The 11,861-nt window shown below is 39.7% G+C and overlaps 1 protein-coding gene across 1 annotated transcript; it reads right to left on the bottom strand.

Moving 5' to 3' along the window:
* Positions 1-599: 599 nt before the first annotated feature.
* On the bottom strand, positions 600-8,527 carry LOC139977126 (galactosylceramide sulfotransferase-like). The gene is made up of 4 exons (XM_071986227.1): positions 8,254-8,527; positions 6,104-6,234; positions 3,756-4,210; positions 600-2,397 (listed from the first exon to the last, which is right to left on the bottom strand). Exons 2-4 carry the CDS (start codon positions 6,232-6,234, stop codon positions 1,649-1,651), a joined length of 1,335 nt encoding a protein of 444 aa, XP_071842328.1. The 5' UTR covers positions 8,254-8,527; the 3' UTR covers positions 600-1,648.
* Positions 8,528-11,861: the final 3,334 nt, after the last annotated feature.

Below are 11,861 nucleotides of genomic sequence, written 5' to 3'. Positions count from 1 at the left end.
TTATGAGCCTATCGACTGACCGGTTGATGTAGCTTCAGCGTATATATATATAGTAGTTAACGAGAAGGGGAGGCATCACTTCCGTTCAAAACGAAGTGACATCACTTCCGTTCAAAACGGAGTGACATCACTTCCGTTCAAAACACTTTTACTGTTTCTCGCAACTCCAAAATTTAATGCCGATCAAGTAATAGTTCGAGGCCTGTATAGGAACAACGAATAACTGCAGCGGTGAAATATTAGGCCCGATATAGTCACTGATGCATGGGGACCCTACAAACTGTTGTATGGGACTGAAGCCATTTGAAGTTTGATTTCAAAATAAAAATGTTTCAATATTAAGGATATGTTGATTTGACTAAACACATCTTTACAGGTATCAGAGATTATGTTACAATGCCTCATGAGATTTCTTTAATTGTCTTAAAGAGATATTTCAAGGAGTCACAAATCCAACCATTATCAGAGCTATAACTTCCTCAAACAGCTAAAGAAACTGTTATTTCATTTCGGAGATATCACAGATTAAATGGGGGAGGGGGGTCACATACAAGGCTGAAGACTTGAACAAGTATAAATATGAAATTATAAAACTGTGCTTGATTTTTATTTTATTTTTATTTACAATGTATCTTTTCTATATTATTGCATTGGAATGTTCTACTTCATAAGCACAGCGGGTTCCTGGAGAACTTCTGTCACAACTATGTGTGTATTTATCTTAATTAATTTTGGTTTATTGCAAATTCTTGTGGAGAGGCAAAATAAACGATGTGCTTTGTCTGGATTCTTGAAACTGACTCTGCACCACGGTGCCTAGCAACCAACGACCATCTCTATACCCCCCGCAAAGGTTGTGTTTCTTGGGTCTTGTGCATGCTAATGAAAGGTAGCTATATCCGTTATTGGAAATATAACAGATGGCCAGGAATGGCCACGTGATTCAATATCAGCCAATCACAAAACCAAGAATAAAAATAACAGATGACCAGGAATGGCCACGTGATGCCGTATCAGCCAATCACTATACCAAGAATAAAAATAACAGATGACCAGGAATGGCCACGTGATGCCATAACAGCCAATCATTATACCAAGAATAAAAAACGAAACAGAGAGCCAAGGATGGCAACGTGATGCCATATCAGCCAATCACTATACAAAGAATGAAAATAACAGATGACCATGAATGGCCACGTGATGCCATATCAGCCAATCACTATACAAAGAATGAAAATAACAGATGACCAGGAATGGTCACGTGATGCCATATCAGCCAATCACTATACTAAGATGGGATTGCAGAATTAGTGGTATACGTTAATCTACATATTGCCAGGTTCATTGCAGCAGTAGATAAGCAGTTATTTTTTCTTTTCTTTTCTTCTATTTTTAAAAAATATATTCAGAAAGTATACTTTTGAAAGCTTTACGCAACCTTTATGGAATGCCAAATGTCAATTTTGATGATTTTTTGAGGCGTTATTAGCAGCGGCCTATGTAGGGTATCAGGACCCCGGTTTCAGAGTGAGTGATGGGGTCCTCCGTATTGATTTTATCTAAATTGCACTTGAGACAAAACCATCAATGTAGAAACTTATCTTACTTGAGAGACACTTGTCATCAATGGAGATAAACTACGTCTTTCTCAAAGGGTTGACATTTTACTATTCAACTCGTACAAATAAGTCAACGCAGGCCTCACCATACGCTGGCATTCGCTACTTTTGGAACCTGCTGGTGTCAGCTGGAATCGATTAATTGTGATCTGTTTTAGTTCTGTGACGTGCTTTGTTCCAGCTATACATTTTGTTGTCTTTTCGTTGATCTTTCGCCTTAAGGTAGCAATATCTTCTTTCATCCGCTCTTTTCCGTAATGTTCTACTTTAGTCCATAATGTTTCATTAAAATGTCGATATAGGATCCAATCACCTTCGTTCCATTTTATCAGTCTTTGTATGACCTCTTCCGTCATTCCTTGAACTTCATTTGTTGCCCTCGAGTTCGTTTGAAAATACAAAACGTCATCCCAACTCCAACACATCAGATCTTTCAATAAGATTATGGACTCTTCAATATACTCCATAATTAAAACTAGATGAAATTCTTCATCCAAAGACTTAACTTTTTCATAAATATCATCTTCCTTCAGGCCTTGTAAGGGTGTTGTTAAACCGAGATCATAAAGTGACGGGTTTCTGAGGCTGTGATGAAAACGAGAATGTGTAACTTCCTTATTTCTCAAGTAATAAGCCAACGGATTTTTAACAAAGTCCTGAAAAGTCACGCGGAATACATCTTTCCAGTTGTAGTAATTATATAAACTTTCATATTGAGTGGACGGATGACGTAATACGGTAATGTAGGTGGTATCTGATGGCATGACAGCGTGAAATTCTATTAAATAGAAGAAATAATTAAAAAAATGTAATTTAATTGTAATTGCATTCACCTAAAACATATTAGTCTATATAATTTCAATGTTGTCGTGAGTACTTCGCATTCGACTCAACTACATGGGAATGCATCACAATATTAATACACCATATGGCGTTAATTTGGAATATTAACTCCACATCCGGCCCGCGAATAATTGTTTCCCAAACTGGTTTGCATTTACAGAATTTTCACCCAATCAGATTGCTCGTTAAGTCAGGACCAATAATGACCATCGCTTGGAAGTTCGAAGACATACACTGGATTATACACTCTGACACTTACCATAAAATCACTGCGACCGCCCATATCAGGATGGTCATTACACAAGATGTAACCTATATATACTTGTATCGTCCAGTCGTAAGTCCTATGCCTAACGGTCGTAAACAAACAGAGGGATTTGATTGGCGCATGATCTGTTAGGCGGGGCTTGCAAATTTTGAGTCAATTTTGTAGAATCTACTGACTCGCTAAAAAATCTGGCGAATTTTGTTCAGCTCAGTATGAATAACGACAGATAACTCAATCATTATAATGTTTATTATTATGAAATGTAACCTTTGTTTGATTGGCTAAACCTTTCGGCGTTACTCTAGGAAGTGGATCACATTTTATGGTATGTGATGTCATCAAAATGTGTACTTTGCTCTCTATCACAACCCTGTTGGTCATGTATCCTTGAGATAATTATGGTACACCTTTGAAACGTTTTGTCCGTGTGCTCTTTACTTCGAATTTCCTTCAATCATGAACCTTTTTAGATATTATATTTCAGTATGTGACGTCATCAGGACAGAGGTTGTTCAGAAGTTTTTCTTTCCAATTGTGAGCTTGTTTCTGATTTATCCTTGAAATGTGATACATTTAAAATATTTGCTAAGCTGTCAATAGGCTTATTCCATGTATTAAGTGTTTCAACTAAATGTAACAGTCTTTTAGAATATCATTCTCACTTTCTGTGGGAAAATGATGAAAAATATTTTAAAGAGAATCGTCTGCCCACAGCACATTTTATTTTTAAATTCAATTCTCATGATGACATCATTCACTGCAGTTGTATTCACTTGTCAGATGATACATTCATAAAAATACTACTAAATATGAACAGTTTCATCTTTGCCGAGCAAAATTCTTTGAGGAAGTGGTTTGGAACTGAAAGATGCAGAGAATTGATTGTGCTAAGGAATCAGCTCGCAATCAGCTTCTGGCACCGGAACATCCCTTTAAGGTTAGTGATGCCACGTAACTCAACTTGTGGAACACAGCAGAGAGCCAGTATAGGAGGAGCTCCCCGAACATAATAGTTAGTTACTCACCACTATTCACCCACCGAGCATGATTTGCTAAAACGTTGTATTGATATCCTCTCGGTAACGGAGCAACACAGGTACGAGAAAAGTTTTCGTTAAAACAAAAATAATTATTTCTAGCTAAAGGAAGAGCAAAATTGAGATCATGAGAATCTCCAAAACGATATAAGATATTTTGGAGAGTCGAACTTCCAGTTTTGTGAGTTTTCAATAAAACAATATTTTTCTTCGGAGAACACGACGTAATACTGGATTCTTCCACTTGGTCAAGGGGTGACGTTCGATTTTGATCTCTGGTGAAATGAGTTACGCTGATAGGGACCAATTTTGTGACGTTTTTATTGCGGAAAGCCAAATCCACGGTTTGTAGGTCTTCCTCCTTCGGTAAATAACTTCCTTCACTTTTAATGTACACCTGACTCTCAACGATTGAAACCTCCTTTCGGTGGGTTGTCTGATTTCTGTAAAAAAAAAAAAATACAAAAATAGATCAATTATACGAGACGTCGAAGATTATAGTAACGTAGTAAGGTGAGTTCATGATACCAACAACCAACAGTGGCGTCTAGAGCCCGGTCGAGCCCGGGTCTGCAACCCTCTTCCCCTTTCAGGCTTTTGTTAGACCCGGGTAGCAAAACCTTACAAGAAACTGTGTACGCAGTTATAGTAATCAGACTTTTAGTGAGTTCGTGTTCGTCGTACACACATTCTATCATAGTCACTTGTACTCGTATATACTGGTCACCGAGGAAAGAACCTGGGCACGAAAACCAAACTACCGAACGAGTAGACTGATCCGCTCTCAACCCAAGTCCCCTTGCATTGAGACTGTGACTGTGTGATCATCGTCAGATGTGTATCACCAGGGAGTTGTTATGGAAACAACTCCCTGGTATCACCATTCCCCTCGAAAGAGAACAGATACCAGGGAGTTGCCATAACAACTCCCTGCAGATGCTACACATGATCTTAGCCAAAAGGCCGAGAAGCGTGGATGTATATTCGTTACTCGGCACATTTTGAAGATGCAGTATGGACGATTAGTATACTGTCGTATAGTGATGTCAAAACCTCAGCGATAATTACGTAAAGGGTATTTCCCCTACTCATGTGATAATCATTGTCCAATCATATGCGTGTCATAGTATAGGTTCAGTATTCGTACTCGATCGTAGGGCCTTATATTCTTACTTGTACTCATAACATCGGGAATTCATGATTGCACTCATACTCATGCTTTTGTAAACGAACTACGAGTTGGCTATAGTGATACAAAACACTTTCTAATAACCAAATAAAGTTGATTATGTTTTAAAACACTTTCCTTCTTACACGTCCATGTATTTGCCTGTACGCCCACAGTTAACACTTTTGCATTCATGCAGTTAATGTACATATGCACAACCTATTTAGCATATACGATTATGGGCGGTAAGTGTTGCCGTCACCAGGAGGTAAGAAATGTTGTCGACTGACGACACTATTTGAGATGAGATCCTTCTAACTTTTTTTTTCTGTACGGAAAATTATACCAATTGGTAGCCTAATTACGTCAATGAAGTATTACAAGCTAGGAACTATATTTATTGGAGGAACTATTTAATAACTCGTAATATAAAGGTATTAGCCAGGGGCGAATGCCAGATTTTCATAAAGGAGGGGGAAGGCCCTGTGATCATTAAAGCGGACTCTTGTGTTGGGTTATCTGGGGGTCCTGTCCCAGAAAAATTGAAATATTAGACGTGTAGTGTGAATTCTGAGGCATTATTAGGTCTACACGCAAGGTTTTGCTAACAACTTTTATTTATTTTTTTTGGGGGGGGGGGGTTGAATAAGGGATATACACCCCAAACACCACCCAAACACTACCAAGGAATCGCGCCTATAAAACAAATATATGTCATAGGTCAATTTAAGGGTAGCCAAGTATATATCAATATTTAAACAGGGTTTGGTCGAATTCACATACCCATCGCAACTTACAGATTAATTCGAGGAACGAAATCGTTTTCGACCGTTTTGTCTATGATAGTCCTAGAATATAACTTTTTGGAGGATATTTGAAAAAACTGTTGTTAAGTAATTTAACGAAGGTGGTTAATTAATTGACTAATTCTTTAATTAAACCATATATATAGACTATTCTACCGAAGGCCTGACGAGAGGCTTGGGGACAGCCCTGGGGCATAGAATCTATTAGGGGACAAGGGGATATATGAGATAGTTATTATTTTATTCTCATTAACAAATATATATACTTATTGAAAAAGTGAAGACTTCAAGAAGCCCCCCCCCCCCACCCTCCCCACCCTCCACACCTTTGGTGGGGTATCTAATGACGAATTATAACATACCTGTTATACTTGGATGAATTACGCATGTGGGTGGGACTGACATTATCACAACAGAAAACCGCGAGGAGCATAATGCTTATGGTTCCCAGGAGAAGTAATGTCAAAAATTGATGAATTAGCTTGTCTGTCATCTGAAAAAAGTAGATTATCATTTAATTGTATCAGTTAATTATTATCAGTTATTTAATTAAAATGTTCATGATATTAAAATAATCAGTTATTAAATTATATATGTAAAAGTAAGTTGGCCTGACGTTTCGATCCTAGCAGGATCTTCTTCAAAGGCTAAATGTGAAGATTAGAAGATATTAAATTAAATAGTTAGTTAATTAACTCATCAGTCAGTTCATTCATCAGTTAATATATCATTAGTTAATTATAGAAACAATGATTGGGGTAACCCCGAGGATGAAAGGGGAGGGTAGATGGATCGAGGAGAAGCCCCCTCAGTGAAACGTTTCTTGCCTCATCGCTTGCCAAAGCGCTCCCGCGAATATATAAGATGAGGGTGGGGGGGGGGGTATTAACTATGGCCTTTAATTGAAATATATGTTAAACGAAAGGGCCCACACAAGCATCGAAAACAATGTATTTCAGTAATTTAATCACACTTCCAACATACTTCAGCACAGCTGTGTTCAAAAGAACAACCCTGCACATTTTCTATCGAGTTAATTTTCATTTATCCATATACTGGGGTATCACAGGAAGAAGCAGAGACTAATTATGGTAAAAATTGCTAAATTGAGGCAGAAAACACTCATTTGCTCTCCTGGAGGTTTCATCGTTCTGGATATAGCATCATCAAGGTCCATACCCATACGGGACTTTAGGAACGTGCTATATGTAGGCCTACGAGGCTACGCCACTGGAATCAAGCTATTGAATACGAGATAGAATTGTTACAGCCGTGACCATAAAGCAAACCGAGTTAGCAATTCCATGTCACAATGAATATCAGAACTACTATCAGAACTACTCTCAAGTTACACCATAAGCCATTGTTGAAAGCATATAGTTACTATGTCTCCCAAATCGCGAGTGCCTTCTTGCAGGAGGATCTAATATACATACATACATACACACATACACACATACATACATACAAATGTAGCGTTTCTTAAAACGTTTTGTGTTGAATCTATTTCTCCCCAGGCTGTATAACAACAACAAGAACAATTCAAAATACCACAACAGAAATACACGAGCATAATGCATTAGGCTGCTTCATCTAACCTGGGTTATCAGTGCAGACGATTTCGTCATACACAAAATTCTGTGATACCCGACACCTTGACGTTGCTCCCAAGTAATATGGAACCTCTTAGGGTCACAATGTCACATTCCTTGTGAATATACGACACTGAACAAAGATGGTAGTTCCAATGTATAACCAGGTTTAACCATGAGTGATGTTTTGACTCACTTTGTGATAGGTTAGGTTGCAATTCCTACAAATTATTTACGTCCCATCATCCATTTGATTGACTGTCTAAATGTTATTTTTTGTGCACTTGTGTGTAGTAAATAATTACACACTCATGTCGAGGTACATATTTACCAATGATGCATTCTTGCCGTGATTTTGGGGAGAAAGGTATATCTTCCAGATTGTGTGATTATTACTACACATGCGATATGTAACTGTAGAGTTAGGGGATTGGTGAGTTCGTGTTTATAAATGTGAATAAAAAATAGGGCTTTAAGAATGCCTCGTAGGTTTCATCACTAACTGAAAGTAATGCATGCCTACTAAAGATTTAATTATTCAGTTCAATCCCTCGAAACTACTTTTTTTTTCTTTTTTTTTAATAGAAGTTTTAATCACTTGAAGGGGGAAAGAATTAAAGACAGAACTGCAACAGTCATGCCTGGAGCATTGTAATTATAAACACATTTAGACAGAGCCTACACACATAGGCAGCTTTGACTAGAATGGGATAATTTACCTCCGAATTACGAAGACTATAGGCTAAAGCGCTGTAATTAATTAGACCCATCAATAATTACAATTTGTCATTTACTATGGAAACAACAAAAAAATCATGTTAACTGGGATAATAATAATAGCATATATAGCTTCCTATGATTATTTGCTTTTAATATTCAAGGATATTAAATCAACGTAAAAAAACTGTTTTCAAACGTACCTTGATGGGATTATATAGCCAGCTTATATATGCTATCACTTATCCAACGCTATAGAATAGGCCTATATGTTTTTAATTTTGTTCCAACTGACACCCGATCCGGTCTTCATTGAGGATTGAGAGATAATCCAATTCCTGACTTTCCTCCATCACTCAAGACACATAGCGAATATTGTTACGACTGAGTCCGCATTCTAAATAACCGATTTCGGTACTCTCGGTGTGTGGAGTGGTCACAGTACAGGCGCGTATCCAGGATTTTCTAACCCGGGGGGCGTGAATTACTATCTAAGCGGAGCGCCACCATCGGTTGGCGCGCAGCGTACGAGAAAATTTCTGGTTTGATACCCCCCCCCCCCCCAGATCACCGGAAACGGCACTTCTCGGGCTTGAAATGACCAACCAGATGTACACTTTTGGCCTGAGAACCAAGTATTTCCTAATAGTTTTTTTTTTCCATCCATAACCTTTTTGAAGATTGTCAACCCGGCACACGTCATGTTCGACCTGATCGCATGTCCTGTGGGTCTTTGCTTTTGTAGGTGATTCTACGTCGCGGCCCACAATACCCGTCAGCCCCACTTTTCAAGGTTTTAAGCCCTAAATTTGTTCAGAATTTGAAAATTCACATTTCTCGTGAATAAACTCACTTCAAAACACACCCATAATGTTGTACAAAATTTCATCTATGGACAACCAATATAGAAAATCTACCTTCAACCCCTAACAGACCGGTCAAAATTGCACGAGTAGAGGGAAGTGTGATGCAGAATGTTGGTCAGAAATTTTGGAAAATTCAGACACAGTTAATTTATTGGTGTAGAAATATTAAACCTCTTATAATGGCTATTATTAAACTTGGTTGAAGGAAATGAAAAAAATAGCAGATATTTCCGAAACCGAACACTACACACATAGGCTTAGGAGGCGCGGCGGCAGTGGCGGAGCTAGGGGTATTGGTCAGGAGGGGCGAGAATGGTCTGTAGGGGCGCTTTCGACACTATCTTTGCGGAGCGCCACCACTGGTTGGCGCGTAGCGCACAGACAAATTTTGAGAAAAGATACTCCCTAGATCGCCGGAAATGACCCTTTCAGGGCCTGGCTAATTTGCAGATAAACGAAGAATAGGGTGTCATCGCCAAATTCCACCAACAAAATGTGACGAATGTCAATAAGTAGATGAGAGCGCAATAAAAAAGTCAATAATCTAGAATAAGTAAAAAGTGGTAAAGAGCTGAAAAAGGCGCCAGCAGTCCATTTGAGTCCGTCAGGGGGCGCATCCGCCCCTGACCGTATGGACACTCCGCCACTGCGCGGCGGGGGTGCAGTCCCTAATTCGCCATTACTAATGTAAAAGAAACTTTTGACATAATTGGACCTCCATGCTTTTTATACATCTACATGAGACATGTCGTTGTTTACATTAGCATCCCGCGGTATACTGCGCAATTTTAACGGACCGTACGGTCAGGGGCGTAGCGAAGGGTTTGTTGTTGTTGGGGGGGTGTGGAGGATTTGATTTGCCGACGGATCTGGAAGTGATGACTGAAATGGGGGAGGGGTTTAAGGGGAGGGGGTGTCCCCCTCCCCTTTGGAAAATTTTTAGTTTTGAAACGTCCTTAGATGCAATCTGGTGCATATTTTAAGTCAAATTTGGCACGGAAGAAGCTCCCGTTCTCCTTTTCTCTATTCAGCTTTCCTTCTTTCTTCCCCTTCCGCTCTCTTCACCTTTTCTCCTTTTGCCGACAGACCCCAAATTCGCCGACAGCGACCAAATTATTGGGGGGTGCGACACCCCCCACACCCCCCGCTCGCTACGCCCCTGCGTACGGTACATGATGGCATGCGATGTAATAACCGATGCTTGCTGATATGATTGCCAAGGGAGGGGCGAAGCCTGTAGGCAAATTATCTAAGCGTAGCGCCACCATAGGTTGGCGCGAAGCGTACAAGAAAATTTTGGCCGAAAATGCCTCCCAGATCGCTGGAAATGGCACTACCCAGGACCATTTGTTAGCGCGAAGCGTACAAGCAAATTTTGGCCGAAAATGTCTCCCAGATCGCTGGAAATGACACTTCCCAGGCCTTGTAAGTTGCATCTAAGCACTTTCTATTTTGAAATTACTTAGCGATATCATTTAAAAAAATGCTGAATGGGGGGGGGGGCGGTCGCCCCATCCCAAAATGCGTCATGTTCCCCGACGACACGGTCGAGTTCGAGACCAGCCACAGTTGGTTTCATAGCACAATTCTACACACGCGTTATGATAGACCATATATAGTATATATATAGATCATTAGTGAGAGAGGAAAATGGAAACGTCAAAAAAATGGAGTTGTCGGTGTAAGGGGTAGGGTGAGGCACACTTTTACGAAATCATTGATCCGTCACTGGCTACCCTTCAGCGCTGTAATGATGTCACTGTTCCTCTTTCTCTTCCCGGTGTCTTCGCGTTTTTCTTTTACTCCCTCCTTTTCTCCTTCTTCTCTCTTTCTTCTTTTTCTTTTCCCTTCCTTCCTCTCCCCCTCCTCCTCTTTTCCCCTCTTTTTTCCTTTTTTCTTCTCTTTTTTTTCTCTCCTCTTTTTCTTACCCGGGGGGCGCGCGCCCCCAACGCCCCCCTGGATACGCACCTGCAGTAGGAACATCATGGAGGTAAAACGGAACATGTACTTCTAGTGACAGCTTCCTCAGGCCTCATAACACACAACCATAGAAATTGACCTAGAAAGAACGCTTACTGTTTATCGCCTTGTGTTTAAGCAGTGAAGCCTTAAAAAAGTGAGGGCGCTCTGCGTCGAACGGCAAAAAGTCAGATCATTTGTACGTCTTCATACATGGCAGTGAGCTTTCAACTTTTAAAGTGAATTTTATTTTATCCATTTTTTCAAAAGAGTATGTGCAGTTTTCACACCAGAAACATGTTATGGCGACCACAGTGGTATAAGTAGTACTATACTCCTGCCTTCATCATCATCTTTGAAAACTGTATTTTTTCGCCTCTATAATGACTCAGGCGAGTGTAGTGTTTTATGCCACTTTTATTATCTGTGAAGTGTCATTTACGGTATCGATATCTGAGAAGAACATGGCAAACATTTTTTTTACTTGTGTTATTTCAGTGCTCCTCTCAGATAGTGTCATATTTATCCCCCAAAATGCTGTGAAAAAGCAACCCCACCCCCTTCCCACACACACCTACTTTTTGTAATAGTTCGATATTAGTCTGTGCATGCAGTTCTCAGTTTAATGTTGATGTTGCAAAGTGGGTAGTAGTTTATGCGGGATAACAGATCCCACCGTAAAAGGTGAGAGTAGAGAAAGTTTGATTCATGTCTACATTCAGTCACAGTCATCAAAGGATGGGATGTTAGCACGAGTAGTGGATTGAGTGTGTCGTTTTGCCTACAAAGCTTTGTCCGAACATGGTTAGTGAATATCATTAGCCTTAAGCATACATGAGTCAATTTAGGCAAATAACCTTTGAAGTTATCGTCCACAACACACTTAGCTAGGCTCGGTAGGATTTGGCCTACCTCAAAACTCAGATTACTGGCTAGGCCTATACTGCTAATGCCCTTTTGCTAAAGTTACAGTGTTGACAAATATA

This window comes from Apostichopus japonicus, chromosome 12 (assembly GCF_037975245.1).
Source record: "Apostichopus japonicus isolate 1M-3 chromosome 12, ASM3797524v1, whole genome shotgun sequence".
NCBI lineage: Eukaryota > Metazoa > Echinodermata > Holothuroidea > Aspidochirotida > Stichopodidae > Apostichopus > Apostichopus japonicus.
The sequence above is the reverse complement of the archived record's forward strand: the minus strand, read 5'-3'. Positions and strand labels throughout refer to the sequence as shown.

What these genes read in the sequence shown, in the direction of transcription:
- LOC139977126 (XM_071986227.1), bottom strand. Translation starts at nt 6,234, where the DNA reads ATGACAGACAAGCTAATTCATCAATTTTTGACATTACTTCTCCTGGGA. An exon ending in AATTCATCCAAGTATAACAG is followed by an intron (nt 4,211 to 6,103) that starts GTATGTTATAAT and finishes TTTTTTTTACAG; the next exon opens with AAATCAGACAACCCACCGAA. An exon ending in TGCTCGGTGGGTGAATAGTG is followed by an intron (nt 2,398 to 3,755) that starts GTGAGTAACTAA and finishes TCTATTTAATAG; the next exon opens with AATTTCACGCTGTCATGCCA.